Here is a 19,647-nt window from a genome sequence, read left to right on the forward strand (position 1 = left end):
CTCCTACTTCTCAGTGTTGGAGGATTCTAGCCATATTGTCAGCAGATGGTAAGTATGTTTTGGAAGTTAACATTTTCATAACTGATAATGTATATCCATTAATACTTGTTTCTGCTGATACTCTTCAGCCATATCTCCCCACTAAACGTCAATGTATTAGATAACCTAGTATCTTTGTGCCAATAAACGTGAAATACCCATCTTCCTGTGGTTTCACTTTTTATCAAAATTTCACAACACCATATATACCAACAGTGATTCTAGAAACTACCTGATGGAAGCTTGTCTGGCAACCTATATTTATTATTGGAACCCTTTCATCTCTCTTTGGGTTCACAGGGGTTTGTCATATCTTTTCTCATTTTCCTTCCCTTGCCCCATGTGCCTGTTTTTCTTTTGTTCTCCTCAGGATTCTCCTTTATCATGCTAGAATCTATCCAAGATGATGCAAAGACCCTCTCACACAATGGGATATTGAAGATGCTGTATGCAGTTTTAGGGCTTTTTATACCCACTTGTTTCTAGTTTCCGAAAAGAGAGGACTGAAGACTGGTCACTGACCTGTTCTCCCCTCGGTGTGGATTCCTGTACGTGGTGAGGGGACCTCCCAGGGAAGGTTCTGTTCTATCTGGTTACCTTCTCTGGGATCTAAACATCCACCCACGTGTTTGCCGTGCGTGGGGACCGGTGAAGGGGAGGAGAGGATCCTGGTGGTTGAGGGGTCCAACCCTAACGCACCACTTTGGCCTCGAATTCCTGTAGACGGGCGGCCTTTGGGTGGCTCCCCTTGGGTCAATCGGCTGGTCCACTTGGGCTAGAGTCAACCAAGTACCAGTGTTGGAAGTTCTCAACGGGTGTTGTGGACATTGTGTCTGATGCTGGTGTTTGGGTATAGTGCTCACGAAACCCTGGCGTTGCTGCATTGTCCTTGCATGACTTTGTAGTGCGTCCCCTTGTAGGGCTCCATGGTGGGTGGGGTCAGTGGGTACTGAAATTTTTCCTTTTTCCTATGGATCCTCTAAAAATTTAAATAAAATTGTAAAAAAACAGTCAATGGGTAGCGACCACGTCTTGAATACTCAGAACAGCAATCTTCAACATCAGTAACACACGCATTACTCATTTTCTTATATTACATTCTCTTTCGAAAAACCTTTAGGACAAATGTCCCCTTTTTTTATTCAAAAGGGACTAGAGGGACTTGCTGGCTCTCCAAAGTCAGTAAAGAAACTTCGATCTGGTGACATATTGGTTGAAACATCCACATCCCAACACAGTGAACTCCTCTTGAATTCAAAGGCAATTGGGGATATACCTATTGAGGTTACACCCCATGCTACCTTGAATTCTTCACGAGGAGTTATTGTTGAAAGGGATTTGAAGAACGTTCCCGAGTCAGAGATTCTCGCTGGTCTCTCCACTCAAGGAGTTTCTGCAGTGAGGCATCTCCACTGCAAAGATGGAGTTACACTGCCAACAAATTCCCTCGTTTTAACATTTACTTCACCACGTGCACCTGCCACCATCAAGGCAGGTTATCTCATTTGGAGGGTTTGGCCATACATTCCAAACCCTCTTCGATGTTTCCAATGTCAGAGATTCAGCCACTCAAAAACATCTTGTCGTGGTTCCCTGACATGTGGTCGTTGTGGAGGCAAGGACCACGATGCCTATGACTGTGACATGAATCCACATTGCGTAAACTGCAATGGTTCTCACCCCTCTTACTTTCATTCTTGCCCAAAATGGTTGGAGGAAAAAGAGGTGCAGCATTTGAAAACGACACATAACATTAGTTATCCTGAGGCTCGGAAATTGCTGTCCACAACTCCATCTCGGACATATGCTGCTGCACTTCATTCCACAACTACAGTGGGAGTGCAGACAGATCTCTCTGTGCCTCCAAGAGAATCATTTTCAAAACAAATGAAAAGCCTTTTGATCTCTGTGGTTAAAAAGGTTGATGAATCGACTTCCACACCCATCTCTGTTCCTCCCATATCTTCCAACAAACCTCAAGATCCATGTCCTTCAGTTTCAAATACAGGCATTTCTTCTGATACATCTTTTTCTCCCACCACAAGAGACAAAAAAATTATTTGTTTGCATCCTCGTTCACTGGATTCCCCTTCTAATAACAAAAACCTGCCCACCCGACCCAGAGCAGGATCCATGGAGGTTGATAGACCTCATCCGACTAAAGACAGTAAAGAAAAAAGACGTGGTTGTAAACCGAAGGGTTCTCCAGCCACTTCACCTACCCGTTTTAAAAAATGGGCACCTTGATACAATGGAACTGTCGAGGTTTACGTTCTAATCTGGATGATATCAAAACGCTGATTGCTTCCTACCATCCTGTTTCTTTCTTTACAAGAAACATTTCTCAAAACTGCTGATACTGTCTCCATTCGGCAGTTTTCTCTGTACAGAAATGACAGGTTGTGTGATGGTCTAGTACATGGAGGGATAGCACTGTTGGTTGATCAACATGTGCTCACCCTGTCTTTGTCACTCAACACACCCTTGGAGGCTGTAGCCATCCGTGTTTCCTTGGGTCATACCATCACTGTTTGTTCTCTGTACCTGTCCCCTGGAGAGACATGTGATCAATCAGACTTTGATGCTCTCGTTGAACAGTTGCCATCTCCATTTCTAACCCTAGGGGATTTTAATGGATATCATCCCCTCTGGGGAAGTGCTATTATTGATGGGAGGGGCCGATCTGTAGAGCGGATGCTCTCTGATCACAATCTTTCTCTTTTCAATACTGGTTCTTCCACTTATTTTCATGCACGTAGTCAGTTCTTTACCGCTATTGATCTCTCGGTTTACTCCCCTTCATTATTCTCCCATTTTTCATGGAGGGTTGACAGTAATCCATTAGGCAGTGATCAATTTTCGATCCTTTTGAGAGAGAGACTGGCCGTGGTCGATGCCACCCTACCCGCATGCCCCAGTGGAAGCTGGATCAGGCAGACTGGTCCACTTTCACTGCTCTCGCAGAACTTGATCCTGCCATCGTAAATCGGCCATCAATAGACGACTGTGTAGCAGCGGTAACTGACTGTATTACACATGCAGCTGCTCAGTGTATTCCTAAAACCTCGACACGATATCCTCGTCCGTGGTGGAATCCTGCTTGCCACTTAGCACGGAAGGCTCAAAAGCGGGCCTGGGATACTTTTCGTAGATATCCCACACTTTCAAACCGGGTTGCTTTCCAATGGGCCCGTGCACATGCTAGGTGGGTAAGACGTCACAGCCAGAAGGAATCTTGGATTAAGTTCACAACCAGTATATCTTATACCACCAGTTCCAAGATCATATGGGACAGGATTCGAAAGGTTAATGGGCACTACAATTCTGTCCCCCTCTCGATCTTACTCTCTAATGGTCAGGAGGTGACTGATGTTCGGAACATCGCTAACACTCTAGGTGAAAGCTTTTGCGGGTATCTAGCACTTCTGCTTGTTCCTCCACCTTCCTGGTCATCAAGACTCGGGCAGAGCGATCACTTCTATCCTTTCGAACTGACTGTTTCTTTGACTATAATTGTCCCTTTACCCTGGTGGAACTAAAAATGGCCCTTCATCGGTCTGCCAGTACGTCTGTTGGACCTGATGATATTCATTATGACATGCTTCACCATCTATCTCCTGCTTCTCTTGATGTCCTTCTGATTGTTCTCAACCGGATCTGGCAGGAGAATGTTTTTCCTGATGCCTGGCGCGCCAGGCTATTATTTTACCTTTCTCTAAGCCAGGGAAAGATTCCAAGATTCCTTCAAACTACTGCCCAATTGCTTTGATGAGCTGTCTCTGTAAGACATTAGAAAGGATGGTTAATGCTCGTCTTGTTTGGTTCCTTGAATCAAACAACCTCCTCTCGCCCACCCAGTGTGGGTTCCGTCGACAGCACTCCACCACAGACCACCTAATTCTTCTTGAAACATCTATCAGAGAAGCCTTTCTCAACCGCCAACGTCTTGTTTCAATATTCTTTGACATAGAGAAGGCTTACGACACAACATGGAGGTATGGCGTTTTGCGAGACTTCCATACATATGGGTTACGTGGCCATCTACTCATGTTTATTAAAAAAATTTTAATGGGCAGAAGATTCCAAGTTCGTGTGGGTTCGACACTTTCCCCGTTGTTTTGTACAGGAACTTGGAGTTCCTCAAGGCTGTGTATTGAGTGTTACACTCTTCAGTATAAAGATAAATGCCATCACTGAACAACTCCCTCTCACTGTTGCGAATGGGCTGTATGTCGATGACTTTCACATCTCATGTCAGTCGTCAAACATGAGATATATTGAGCGGCAACTACAAACCGCCCTCAATTGTGTAATGGAAGTGGACTCTGGCGAACGGCTTTAATTTCTCTCTCTCCAAAACTGTATGCATGCACTTTTGCCATCAACGGGGTATTCACCCTGATCCTGAACTTCATATCGGTGAAATTTTGCTGCCAGTGGTCCCGGAGACCAAGTTCTTGGGGCTTATCTTTGATCGTAAACTGACCTTTATACCACACTTAAAGCAGCTTCGGTCAAATGCACAAGAGCACTGAACATCCTCCGTGTTCTCTCTTCTACCAGTTGGGGCAGATCGCTGTTCAATGTTAAAGGTATATCGTGCTCTTATTAGATCGAAACTCGATTATGGATCAATGATCTATGGCTCTGCCAGACCCTCGGCCTTAAAGATGCTTGACCCCATTCATCACCAAGGACTTCGACTCTGCACTGGGGCTTTCCGTATCTCTCCAGTTCAAAGTATATACATTGAATCTCATAAACCTTCTCTACACCTTTGCCGTTTGCAACTATCTTTATAATATACTTCGAAACTTCATTCCTTACCAAAGCATCCCACCTGGAAATGTGTTTTCCTTCCTCGGTGGGCAGTACTTTTTCAGAACAGACGATCTGTCATTGCTCCGTTTGGCCTTCGCATCCGGGCGCAATTGGATGAATTGGATTAATAACATTGCAGATTCCACAGGTCAGCCCATCCCACCATGGTTTATTACAGCCCCCAAATATGACCTTTCTTTCAGTCACCTAAAAAAGGCAGATACTCCAGATTGGAAGTACCGTCTTTTATTCAATGAATATCTTTCAAACAATCATTCAGTTCCCATTTATACAGATGGTTCCAAATCAGGTAATTCAGTGGGCTCTGCTATGGTTTGCTATGGGTCAGTAGTTGCGCGCAGAATCCCTTCTACAGCTTCTGTGTTCACTGCTGAACTGTATGCCATATCTCTTGCCCTGGATTATATTGCAGCTGAGCAGTACTCCAACTGCACTATCTATACTGATTCGCTTAGTTCTATACTTGCCTTGGAATCGCTACACGTTAGCTCGCATCCTATTCTCGCTGATATTCGAAACCGACTGGCCCATTTCTCATTAGCAGCTACTTCAATCCAGTTTTTCTGGATACCAGGCCATGTTGGTATTCACGGGAACGAGCTAGCAGACGTGGCAGCTAAATATGTCTGCTTCAGCACCATCACTCCTATGCCTATTCCGTACATGGACTATGGTGTTGTCTTCAAGGCTCGGCTCCATGCCAGCTGGCAGTCCACTTGGAGTGAGCAACGCAACAACAAACTTTTTCAAATCAAACCCAAAATTGGACTTTGGCCATCTAGCTTCCGTAAAGTTCGGAAGGAGGAAGTTGTTCTCACTAGGCTACGCATTGGTCATAGTTTTTTAACTCATCATTTTCTTTTATCTGGAACTGATGCACCAATGTGTAGTTTGTGTAACACTCAAATCACTATCAGCCACGTTTTACTTTCTTCCCATCGTTACAATTCTCAACGACGGCAATATTTTAAACATATTTTTTCCCAGGGTAAATCTGTAACGTTGGACAGAGTTATTGGTGATGGTGACTCTGTCCACCTTGATAACGTTTTTAATTTTTCAATGGCCATTAATCTTTTTAATCTCATTTAAATGTTGCATATTTATTCATTACACCTTTTTAATTGTGGTTCCTTTTTCACAGTTTTAATCTCTCTCCTTCAATTTGACATTGGACAATGGCCAGAACATTAAATAACTCGACACCAGGACTGGAAAGGCCAACTTCAGGTGACTAACGCTACTGTTTGAAGTACTCGTTAGTCGTCCTGGCGAGTTGTTGTTATACTTTTGCTGCATATCATTTCACACTTTTACTACTTTACCTTTTAGTACTGGCCATATTGACTCATAACCTGGAACCAGGACTGAAAAGACCAACTTCAGGTGACTGATGGTGGTTTTTATACTTACCTGTTAATCTTCCTGGCGGGTTATTATCATTCTGCTACAGGTAGTCCTTTACAACTTTATTGACTGGATGTCAACATTGGTTTTTACGTCATTTTCTGTTTTAATTGCCGTTTTGCTTTTATCTTCAATTACTTTTACAAATTTTACTCCATTTACTTGACTTTTATCTTTTTACTGGACATTTGGCTACTCATTATTACGATTTTGTGGAGTGTTTTTTAAAACTTTTATTCTTTTACATTTTGATAATAGCTGCTATGACACATAACCCGGAACCAGGACTGGAAAGACCAACTTCAGGTGACTGATGGTGGTTCTTGAACTTACCCGTTAGTCTTCCTGGCGGGTTATGATCATTATCTTTTTGCTAGAGTAAATACCTTACAACTTCTTATACTCTGCCTTCTATCTTAACATTGTAGACTAGGTGTCAACATTGGTTTTATACTTTTTTGTTTTACCTTCATTTCCATTTATGTCTATTACTACATTTATTTATTTTTTTATTACATTTTTTACTGAATGTCTGGTGCAGATAGCCTCGCTGCTTTGTGTCATAAAACACTAAATCAATCAATGACCTGTTCTATCTTGGTCGGTATATTCACACTTCACCATGGAATTCTACTTTTACTCTTTGATGGACTTTTTCTCATGGTTTATGGATGTCTACACTATTTATTGGAATATTCTTCTGTATCTTTTGGGGTATCTATTGTTGGAGGGAGTACCAATTGTACACCTTGCCCTTTGAGCTGGCTTTGGCACCACACATTCTTTGTCAGATGGTGCAAACCTTTGCTCTACATCTTCCTACCCTAGGGTGCATTTTCACTTGGATTGACTACCTTCTTCTCACTTACTCCAAAGAGGAGTCTGTCTCTCACACTCATCAGCTCCTTCTCAAAGCTGTTAGAGTGGGCTTGTTAATCATATTCCTTCATTGTACCCCAGTATCTTATTGATCTAGGTGCTTTCTTCAACACCCATCTCAGTTGGGCCCAATCATCTTCTGTCTAGCTCTGTTCTAGGGTACTAGTCATTTGGAATACTTTGTCAGCTCCTTTGCATTCTACTGATGATGTTCTTTCGCCTTTAGGGATGTGGTCTTGTATAAGTCTTCTCGTACCCCTTGGTCAGGCTTATGAGATCCCCTTAATGGATCCTCCACAACCAGTGGAACCTTGTTCAGAATTCTTTGGATACTTCTACAGCCCTTCCTTCCTACATTGTAAATTATCTCTGGTAGATGGACAATGCTCATACATTAGCATATGTCACACTTCCTCCTCCATGGCTAGATTTATATCTGTTGAGAAATGAATCCCTTCAGGGCTGGGGAGGCTTTGGGTCATTGGTCTGTGTAGGAATGGTCTTGAATTCCTTGCTGTTATTCTGGCTTTGGATCATTTCCAGATCATCTGGTTATAATCCATTCTAACAATTCAAGTGGTGGCTCATATCAATCTCCGGGTCATGATCCCTATGTTTTCCAGTATCTGATCTTCTCTTTCATACCCATGATCCTCACATTCATTTGATAAAATGTTGCAGGCCTGTTGCTTCCAGCCTTATGGTGGATCATTTTCCTGACCCAACAAGGTTTACCTAATAGTGGTTACATCATTCTCCCCTCCCACTTTTTTTCCAGTGGCTTTACAGTTGGTCAGGTTTTATCCATATTGAAGTATTTACCATTGCCTTCAATCACTAGTTACTTTTTTTTTTTGTTCCTGGTTCTCCATCCTTGGGCTTGACCATAGGATTAGTCTAATAAGTTTCTTTTATTTTTCTTCTCCTATCTGATTATTTTATTGGATAGTTTCCTTCATTCATACAACTTCATACAAAGTCCTTCTAACTGCTTTTTACTGACCTGTTTAACCATGGTTTCCTCAGTTATTCTAATTACAGTTGTTTCCTTCTGTTTTTCTTTTTTATATCCTGACCTTCTTCATTGACTCTAATTGCAGGTTCTGCATTTTGTTGTTTTGTCCTCCATTTTCACATCTATTACTGGTTATGAGATCAGGTTTCTCATATTGGATGGTATTTCATTTAGCTCATTCCATTCATGCTCTATCCATGGTTGTGTACCAGCAGAAATGGAATGTTTTTTTCAAACGTGGGCCCTGGCTTGGAGTATCCCAACTTCTTGTCTTACAGTTGCTGGCATATACAAGTTTTTTGCAAAGGGGTTTTTAGTCTTTTCAATATTGGATTAGAGGGGCACCTCTATCCAGTACTTTTCATTTTTCTAGTTACCACACAGTCTGTTTCCCTTTCCTTGCCATTGTGGTGTATTCTTTCTAGATACCTTGGCCACTTAGACATTCAGTACTTTTGCAATTGAACATATCAGTTGATAAATCAGCAATTGTTGTAATTAAGTCTGTTAGATCTCCTGTTAAAAAAAAAAAAAATAGTTGCATGCAACCTTTTATGATTTAACTAAAAATAGCCCTACTTCAGGCCACAGTTTGACCATATCACCAGTTATTCAGCCTTTTCAGATTTTTACCATATATTATTACATCTCTGAATATCATCTTAAAAAATCAAGATGGTGTTCAACCTACTTTGAGTTATAATTTTTTAAAGTATCCTCTGACCATACATTTGTTATTTTAAAAAAAACCTCTTAGTTCAGGTGTGTTACTGTGTGCAGATATATCCATACAATTTTGAAAAATACCTGTCAGAATATTTTAGTGAGATTCATAAAATTCTAACTAGCCTTTCACAATGTTAATTAATGAAGTTGTAAGAAACAATAAAGAATTAATTCATTTCTGAACAAGTTTATTGGCATAACTAGTTAGATCACATGGTAATCCAAATATATTTTGTATGCATTAGTTATGCAGATATGGCTGAGTTTAGGATTCATAATATAATAAATACAAAGGTAAATCAGACACAAAAAGCACAGTGCTACAACAGGGGATAACTGAGAAAGATTATAGTCACACCAAACTGCAATAATCGTGATAATGAAATGTTTCAAAAACTGCTTTGTTCAGACAGGTTGAATAAATTTCTGAAATTCGAGTTTATGTTAAGATCACTTTGACTTAGAACATAGTGGCAAGCACTACTGCCTTGCACAATAGGTGCACTTATCAGACAAAGAATATGTTTGAAAGGAATCCAGCTTTCATCTTTACATGACCTTGCAGGCCATGAGAACAGTTTGTTTCTTGATTTCTTCACAAATGACACCAACACATCGGAATGTTCATCTCATCTATCTTTTTATGTTTCACACAACCATTCATGATCGTATATGCATGCCACATATTTCCCTGGCTGATAATTGTCATTGCTGTCATTAGACCCTATTTGAGCTGCTGCAACATCGCTTTCACTGCTACTACCAACAGTTACAACTATGTACACATCATCCTCTGATAGCCTTCTCATATACAATTTGTTAGTAGAGGGGAAATAAAGCTATGATGTGACCTAATACTTGCCATTTTTGCATTTTTCATAGTGCTCAAGTAGATCAAACTTTACACAATTTTGCAGGACTGATTTCTGATTGACAAGAAAGAACTGAATGCCCTGAATGTGGTCCTTTGTGGTCCTTTGCCCAATGGTACATATCAGAGACACTTAAATGTGATAATTTATTATTTTTCACAACCATGATGTTTTTATGATCATGTTCAGAGATGTAAGATATATGGTAAAGGCTGATTAGAATATTTCAATGGGATTCATAAATTATTTCAAAATTGTATGGATATATTTGCACACAGTAACACACCTGAATTGAAGTTGTTGTTTTTTCAAGTAAATAATGTATGTTCAGAGGATACTTTAAAAAATTACAACTCAAAGTAGGTTGAACACCTTGATTTTTTAAGATCATATTCAGAGATGTAATAATATATGGTAAAAATCTGAAAAGGCTGAATAACTGGTGACATGGTCAAACTGTGGCCTGAAGTAGGGCTATTTTTAGTTAAATCATAAAAGGTTACATGCAACTTTTTTTTTTTTAACAGGAGATCTAACAGACTTTTAATTACAACAATTGCTGATTTATCAACTGATTATGTTACAGGAAATTTGAAAACAAAATTCAACTTTGTATCATATTAAGTCTTTAGAACTATGGCTCATTAAATAAGCCAATGTTTTTTTATGATTTTGGGTTTTGAGGTGATTTTACAGCCTCACTATGTAAAACCTAAGAGAGATAAACTTGGTTTGAGACCATTTTTGAATTCTGTGAGATTAATTCAGTCAGTGTAGCAAATTTCAGCCTTCTACCACTATTACTCTTGCAGCTTTAAGCAGCCAAAGTTGCCCTAAAATGAACTTGCCAAAAATAAAAATAAATTAACTAAATTTTACAGGGCTGTAAATCAGAAACTATTAGAGATATTGATCTAACCTTTGACAACTTTTCATTATGTGGGTAGATGAGCACATCAGAATTTTTTCAAGGCATTCTGAGGGGTCACCTGGAAAATTTCCCAATATCTGGATGATTTGACCCAATACCCAATAGAGAACTCATTTTTTATCTCAACATAGGGAAAAAACAAAATATTAACTATAAAATAGCATGGTTCTTACTTGCATGTGTGATTTCAGGTCAAAAATTCTTAAGTTCTCACCCCTCCTAATTTCGTTTTAATGTACAAAAAACATTAATGTCAAACTTCATTTATTTTGGACCACATGTAGAGGTTTCTCTATGAGATTGAAGCTCTAAACTGCTGTGGTCTGGTAATGCATGCACTGTGTTATATAACATTTATGTAATGGAAATGATTTAAATTTTTTATTGTATAACATGTATTCAAGTATAAATACTTGATTTTGGTGTGGTTAATCACTTTTGCGTTGTTATGGTGGTAGTGCTATATCTTCTATAGTCCTACACAATTTGAGAAGGTAATAGTTTCTGTTCTTCTTTGGTGTAATACATGGTATACCCAGGACCACTGTACTTATTATTACTGTTGTTTAGTTCTTTTCACACTTCAATTTTTGCAACCACCTTCTTGGTTTGCTTATTCACAATTTTCTAAGCTCTCTCTCACCACTATGCTATTTTAGGTGGATTTATCTTTTAATGAACGTTTTTACATGAAGTTTCTCCTCATATTTTGCTAGGTAGCTTGCTTAAGTGAATCTATCTATATTCTATAGCATCTAATTCACCATTAACCTGAAAATATAGGCCCAGCCAGCTTGCCTATTTTTCTAAGCATATACCTTTATGAATTTCCTTTAATTCTTTGGTCCTACAAAGTAATTTTGTTCCTGCATCTAATCTGAAAGAGCACTCCTAAAAGAACAAGTATTTATGTTTGTCCCTAAAAATTCTAAGTAATACTTTTAAATGTTTGAAGCCAAACTATCAGTTAGCTCTTTATTGTCCTGTGATGTCTGGCAAGCAAATTGTATTTCCAGTCTTTCTCTTTCCAAATAAAATAATTGTTAATATACTTTGAGAAAAATCCTTGCACTATAAACTTTTTCATCATCATGTTATGCATTACAAGCAACCAAAGGCTCAAATCTGTTGGATACTGTTAAATTAATGCTAATTGAGCACGACTTCATTGGTCTGGACATTTTTTAGTACTGTCTATCCTTGTAAACTTGGTACTCTATATTTCACACTCTTTATGAACAACAGTTACATTAAATTTAATTATATCCTATCTTAATTTATTGTCCTAATGTATTTGTTAGTTTCCTGTTTAATAGCACAATCTTTCCCTTAAGCTTTCTTTCACTTACCCTTAACTAAGCTGGTTGTGTAGGCATAGCATAATGTATCTTTCTGAGCCATCTAAAAACAATGTCAAGCCTACAGTTCTTTAATAACCAAATAATTACAGCCTATAAATTCCATCCCACTTTGAACTATTTTTATCCATTTATCTTTGTACTAGTATTTATTCTATTAATAATCTACCCACCAATTAATTGTACAGTTTGTAAAAGTAAGCCATTTTGCAGTTTATGGATAATGCTGTGTGTAAACTTGACACAAATATTTTTCTGTTAATTATATTGATAATGTTAATTAGAAGTATTTAATTGCAACAAATGAAACTATTGTTATGTTGTATTAATTGCTAATTTAAATAATTTAGCAATGCATTACGTTTGCAGTAGCTACCAAATAATTATGAAAACAGTAATTTCAACTTTTCAGTAAATTCTTGTCTGGATAATATTTATAATTTAACAAAGATTTAATAACCTTCATTTCATATAATATAGTACTGTTATTTTAAACACTTAAATTAGGATTAGGAAATGGTTTGATCTAATTTACAACTACAAATATATTAAACTTCTCTATCTTGGGACCAAAAAAGTATCTTTCATTACTCCCAACTGCTCTCCAAACTTTGTATATCATGTTTCAATATCTTCTAATTTGTGAAACATGAAGGTTTAGTTATAAGGTTTAACCTTTTTGTTTCTATTATAATTTCTGACACTAATCCTTACTAGTCTTTTACCATTATTTATCTCTGTCATTATTTTAAAAAGTATAATATTGTAATTTACTGTATCAATTAAACTTCTAATATTTACTTGTATGTGCAATAATGAGGGCCAAAGTATGTATTCCTGATGTTGTACAGAGTGCCATTTTACATGGTATTATGAAAGTGTCAGTTATGAACTTTTCATGTTATCTTATATTGCTGACTTTGCAACAGTTTCTGTTAGATTAGAAAAACTGAGGCACTATAGAAGTTGGAGATTATACAATTTGTATAATTGGATTTTTTTTTTTTGACATGAATATCATTGTGCACACTGACTCATCAATCTAAGTCATACTGACTTTTTCACAGGTGTAACTCTACTAACATACCTGTTTTTTGTTTTTTATATTTGTAATAAGAAACAAGTCCAGCATTATTCTTCCAACATAATTTTAATCCAATTGTCTGATTCCATCCACATCCAATTAATTGCCCAGAATAAACAACAAATATTTAAATTGCAGGGTAATATTGTTATTTAATGTCTTTAGCATACTAAAGAATTTCTAATGACAGATTTTAATGTATGATAATACATTATGTGAATGGTGATTTTTTCTTAACTTTTATTTTTCTCTTGAAATTCTGGATATTTTTAGTTTTGTATCTGAAAGTTCTATGAATTAATAGTATGTAATAGTCATTTATAATGATTCCTATTAAAGTTCAGAGAGTACATTTAAGAAAAGTTGATCCTTTCTGTCAGGTTCAACAGAGAGACATTCCTGGTATTGATGCTGCTTACTTAGCAATGGACACAGAAGAAGGTGTTGAAGTTGTTTGGAATGAAGTAAAATTTTCTGAAAGAAAAAGTTTCAAGCCTCAAGAGGTAAAAACACTAAGAAAAAATTTATCAATTTAATTTTTACATAAATATTTCAATTGAATGAACTGTGTATAGTTTATAAATGTACCTGTATTTATAAGTTGGTGTTTTATACGTGTTCAGTGACTTGCATTCTTATGATTTATTTGTTTACAAGTCAGTAAATATTTTTACATCTAAGACTTAATGGGATGTATAAAAAATAATAATAAAAAAAAAATGATTAGTGTACATTACAGCTTGGCAGTTAATCTGTCTTCATCATTGGGCTCATTAATTATTCTCAGGGGCTTGGATAGTTGAAATAATTGCATATAATTAATTCAAAAAGTAATTTTGAGAAACTATTTTTGTGGGTTGACACTATTCTGTTAAAATGAACAACATTAATTGGAAATAACAAGTCATGTTGACTACATTTCAATCACTTCAATAGTTGGAGTAATCAAACAGCAATAACAAGGAATGTTGTTTTCATCTTCTTGATTATTTTCATTGTTAATTGACCTTATCATTTTAATTATTGTATATGAAAAAAATTTAAATGGTTTAATAAACTTTCATTAAATCTATTACAGTCCAGAAGAAAAGTCAACTTTTTTTTTTTTCCAGTGTACAGATTTTCAATCTATATATTACATACTATTTTAATGGAAATGCAAGTGATTTTGCTGTATTTTTTCAATTAATTACTAGTTATTTCTTGAGGTGGATTCCTATACATGGTGGTGGAACATCCCAGGGAAGGTTCTGCATTTTCAGTTTGCCTCCTGTGGGATCTGAACATCCACCCTGAAAAAAAGTTAACTAGAAAAGCAACCATATTTGGAAGACTGTTATTCAATCTCTACCTTCTACTGTTTTGTACTTTTATTTTCTCATCATTCATTCTTTGTCTCAGAAACCTTAATGATGAAAGTCTCTCTCTCTCTCTCTCTCTCTATTTAGCCAAAAAGTTCCTATAAACTCTTCCATTCAAAGTCAGTGAAGAGGCTGTATTATGGGATATCTTGGTGGAAACTTTGACACCAAAATGTGAACTTCTGAATTCAAAGGCCATTGAGGATGTACCCATTGAGATTACTTGCCACACTACTTTGAATTCTTTCCAAGGAGTGATTGTTGAGAGGGATTTGTGAAACATCCCAGAATCGATTTTTGTTTTAATTTGAATGACATTAAGGCCTTGTTCAATAACTGTCATCATGGGTTTTCTCACCTTGCAGAAATATTCCTGTAACCTGCTCATGCTGTCTGCAGTTTTTTTTAATACTGTAATGACAGGATGTATGATGAATGAGCTCATGTATGGGTGGCACTGTTGGTTAAGCAGGAATATACACATCTCATCTAGTCCACTCAATACAACCATGTCTTCTTGAGTCATACCATCACTATTTGTTCTTTTCACATGTTTCTTAAACAACAGTTACTATCTCCCTTTTTTTCTTCATAGACTTTAGTGGACACTCACCCCTTTGGGGTGATGCTATTAATAGGATGATTCATTTCCTGAAGCACATTCTGATCACAACCTTCTCTCTTCAGTAGTGGATCTTTTACCTGTTTTCCAGCAATGTCAGTATTTTACTGCTATTGATCTATATCTGTTCTCCCTCACTTTTTTTTTTCTCATTTTTAATTGAAGATTGACAGTGACTCGTGGGGCAATGATCATTTCACTGTTGTTTGTTTTAAAGGAGATTTGCTGTGGTTGATGCCACCTGACCAAAGTTCTACAGCTGGCTCTTTCATCTCTCTCTTGGAACTTGATCCTGTTGTCATTAGTTTTTCATATTAATAACTGTGTGGAGGCAGTAACTGATTTGTATAATTCAAGCAGCTGTTTGTTCTGTATTTGAAACCTCAACACATTTCCCAAGGTGATCTCCAGCCTTCCAGAAGGCTTGGAAACAGGCAAGGGATACCTGTTATTCCACTCTTTCCAACTACTAGTTCCAAAATCATATGGGACAAGATTTGAAAAGTCAGTTGTAGATATGCTTACCATCCTCTTTTTTTATATTGCTCTCAAATGTCCAAGAAGTTGCTGATATACAGAGCATTGCTGATATTTTTGGCAGTGATCTGCTTATCTTTCCAGCATTCACCCCCTCTTAGCCATCAAGTTTCAGGCAAAGCAGTTAGCTTGTTTCCTTTTGTCAGATCATTTTGTGGTTTATAATTCCTCATTTACACTGATGGAAGTCTTCATCAGTCTGATACTGCATTGGTTGGACCCAGCAATGTTCACTGTGATATGTTGCACCATTTCTCTTCTGCCTTTCTTGCTCTTCTTCTAGTTGTTTTAAACTGAATATGGTAGGAGAATGTTTTCCTGATTCTTGGTGCAAGGTTATTGTCTTACCTTTTTTCTAAGCCTGGAAAGGATCCCAAGATTCCTTCTAATTATTGTCCAATTGCTTTGATTAGGTGTCCTTGTAAAGTGTTAGAAAGGAGGGTTGCTGTTTTGTTTGGTTCCTTGAATCAAACAACCTTTTCTCACCCATCCAGTGTAGGTTCTGTCAACAGTGTATACCATGGACCACCTGATTTAACTTAGGCTTCCATGATTGAAGTTTTCTCATGTCTTCTTTGATCTTGGGAATACTTTGAAATTATTTGGAAGTACACCATTTTGCAGTACCTTCATTCACATGAATTGCATGGCCATTTGCCCATTTTTATTTGTAATTTTTACATAATAAGCAATTCCAAATTCATGTTGGTTTGACCCTTTCCTGTTCTATTAAACAGGAACATGGAGTACTTCATACTTGTGTTCTGAGTGTCATACTTTTCAGTATCAAGATTAGTGCTATCACTAAATTTATTTTTCCTACAAGACAGATGACTTTTACTTTTGACGACTTCCACATATCTTGTTGGTTGTCAAACAAGGTTTATTGAGCAACAGTTTCACCCTAATTTCACTTACTAGTTCAAATGGACCAGAGCAAATGTTTTCTTTTCTTTTTAAACCATTTGCATTACATTTGCTACTAACGGGGTTTTTCACTCCAATCCCAAGCTTTGTCTTGATGATGTTCTTCCTGTAGTTGCCAGGGCAAAGTTCTTAGGGCTTATCTTTGATTGTAAGCTTACTTTAATTTCCTCACATCAAGTATCTATGTGTCAAGTGTACAAGGGCACTGGAAATCCCTTGTGCCCTCTCTTCCATCTCTTGGGAGCAGCTCAGTATTTTTTGATCCCCTGCTGCTTGGATAACTGTAAATCTTCAGATTTACAATGCTAATATTAGGTTGGACCCCAATGAACAAATCCCAGAGATGCCAACCATTACGATTTGAGCATAAACATTACGATTGTGGTGTATACATTACTAGTATACACTCATACAGACAAATATTACAACTTGTTGCAACTCCCAAATTATTATATATTATATAGGCCTATACAATGAAGTGGTAAATTGTTCCTCCAGGACTTGAAAGGGGTAAAAAGAAACTTTCTAGTGAGATGCAAATAAATTCTGATAATAAATAAAAGACATAGTCCAAATGGCTACCTGCAATAATCATGTTTGTGCTTGAAATAATGAAAAATATTTGTATCTCTGACGTCTACCAATAGTTTGAATGCAGTGCTTCTCTATACTGCAGTGCAGTGCCATCTTGTATATGTATGTATTTCCTTTGGGTTCACCCCTTATGTTGGACAGTGTCATTGGTGGCACTGTTAAGCTTGATTGTGTTTTTAAATTTTTGTGAACCAATGGCCATTTTGGTTCTATTAGTCTTAAAAGTAAAAATAAATAGAGTTAAAATATTAAACAATATCCAAGATTTAAAGATATTTAGCAGTTATTTGGCATAGGTAGCCTAGTTACTTTGCACCAAAAATGACAACCTATCTTGAGATATTTTTCCAGTTCCAATACACAATTTTTGAATCAACCTTCTTGTACACTTTCCCTCTCTCTCGTTCCTGAGTGTTGTCAAAATTAAACATTGCAGAAAATGGCAGTTGGAACTTTGATTTAACTTTTGTACAAGTAGCCTTAAATTTATCTGTCAATAAAAATGCTTTCATTTAAATTCAGGTCAGCAGAGACATGTATTATAGGAATGGCTTGTACTAGAAGTTTACATCATCAAAACATTTATATTAAACTATTTTTTGTTGATTTAAAATATTCTAAGATGTTTCTCAGCACAATTTAATATTTAACCATAGTTTTACCAACAGATCAGTTAATCTGTAGTTTTAGATGTCTCTGCTTAAAATAATGTCTAACAGAAAAGCAATTAATGAAATTTCTATAAATTGTACACATCAGTCTAACCATAGTGACCATTTTGTTTTTTCTTTAGTTTTTCACTGCCATTTGATAAACTGCTACAAAATACATATTATTTGCATCCATTAATGGACTAGGCATATTAAGTGCTTTATACCTCCATTTATTTAATGTAAACATTTAGCTCACCTAATATTTTCAAAACATATCATGCATGTTCTGATATGTAGGTTGAAAAGTACAATATTGTCATATCATGCATGTTCCGATATGTAGGTTGAAAAGTACAATATTGTCATATCATGCATGTTCCGATATGTAGGTTGAAAAGTACAATATTGTCATATCATGCATGTTCTGATATGTAGGTTGAAAAGTACAATATTGTCATATCATGCATGTTCCGATATGTAGGTTGAAAAGTACAATATTGTCATATCATGCATGTTCCGATATGTAGGTTGAAAAGTACAATATTGTCATATCATGCATGTTCCGATATGTAGGTTGAAAAGTACAATATTGTCATATCATGCATGTTCCGATATGTAGGTTGAAAAGTACAATATGTAGGTTGAAAAGTACAATATTGTCATATCATGCATGTTCCGATATGTAGGTTGAAAAGTACAATATTGTCATATCATGTCATATCGTGTCCGATATGTAGGTTGAAAAGTACAATATTGTCATATCATGCATATCATGTTCCGATATGTAGGTTGAAAAGTACAATATTGTCATATCATGCATGTTCCGATATGTAGGTTGAAAAGTACAATATTGTCATATCATGCATGTTCCGATATGTAGGTTGAAAAGTACAATATTGTCATATCATGCATGTTCCGATATGTAGGTTGAAAAGTACAATATTGTCATATCATGCATGTTCCGATATGTAGGTTGAAAAGTACAATATTGTCATATCATGCATGTTCCGATATGTAGGTTGAAAAGTACAATATTGTCATATCATGCACGTTCCGATATGTAGGTTGAAAAGTACAATATTGTCATATCATGCACGTTCCGATATGTAGGTTGAAAAGTACAATATTGTCATATCATGCACGTTCCGATATGTAGGTTGAAAAGTACAATATTGTCATATCATGCATGTTCCGATATGTAGGTTGAAAAGTACAATATTGTATAAGTGGCAAAGCTCATTTTTTTTTAGTTACCCATTATATACAATGTCTTTTTGAGAAACATTTCTGTAAAGTAGAACACCATTGGCAGCAAGTAGGGTGACACCATGAGAATATATGATATCTTAGTTTGCTATTAGAATGATTTAGTAGAGATGTCTTGAGAAGGATAACACTGTAGATGTTTTCTAAGTTTGGTAAACTAATATTTTTATGCAGAAAGAAAACTCTCAGTAGACAGAGTACAGGCACTGTCTTTGTTATTTTTTTACCATTCATTCTTCTCTTTGAATAATACTCATTTAGACCTTTTCACACAATGTTCAGTCTTTTTCAAGCTGAGCCAAAGTTATAGAACTCAGTTTAACTTCATTATACATTTTTTGATTGCATCTCTTGTAATTAGTAGGTTTTATAAAATCTGTAAGAAAAACCTGGTTATTTGGAATTGCAACTATATAATGCAATTTGCACAAAGGTTAAGTCAGGTACTATGGCCATTAAGTGTATATCATGGTCATAAATGCTTGTTTTGATTTTACTCCATTTATTATCAATGCTCCTGAAGTGAAATCATTA

The 19,647-nt window shown here is 36.6% G+C and overlaps 1 protein-coding gene across 2 annotated transcripts in view; it reads left to right on the forward strand.

Annotated features, from left to right (window-relative positions):
- LOC143255742 (nuclear receptor-binding protein-like) overlaps window positions 1-19,647 on the forward strand; it is a 54,922-nt gene that overhangs the window by 8,966 nt on the left and 26,309 nt on the right. For both annotated transcript variants that reach the window (XM_076511898.1, XM_076511899.1), the window contains exon 2: window positions 13,534-13,656. In XM_076511898.1, coding sequence (XP_076368013.1) covers window positions 13,534-13,656 — 123 coding nt within the window. The remainder of the gene's footprint in view (window positions 1-13,533; window positions 13,657-19,647) is intronic.

Source organism: Tachypleus tridentatus, chromosome 7, assembly GCF_004210375.1.
Source record: "Tachypleus tridentatus isolate NWPU-2018 chromosome 7, ASM421037v1, whole genome shotgun sequence".
In the NCBI taxonomy this organism is placed as follows: Eukaryota; Metazoa; Arthropoda; class Merostomata; order Xiphosura; family Limulidae; genus Tachypleus; species Tachypleus tridentatus.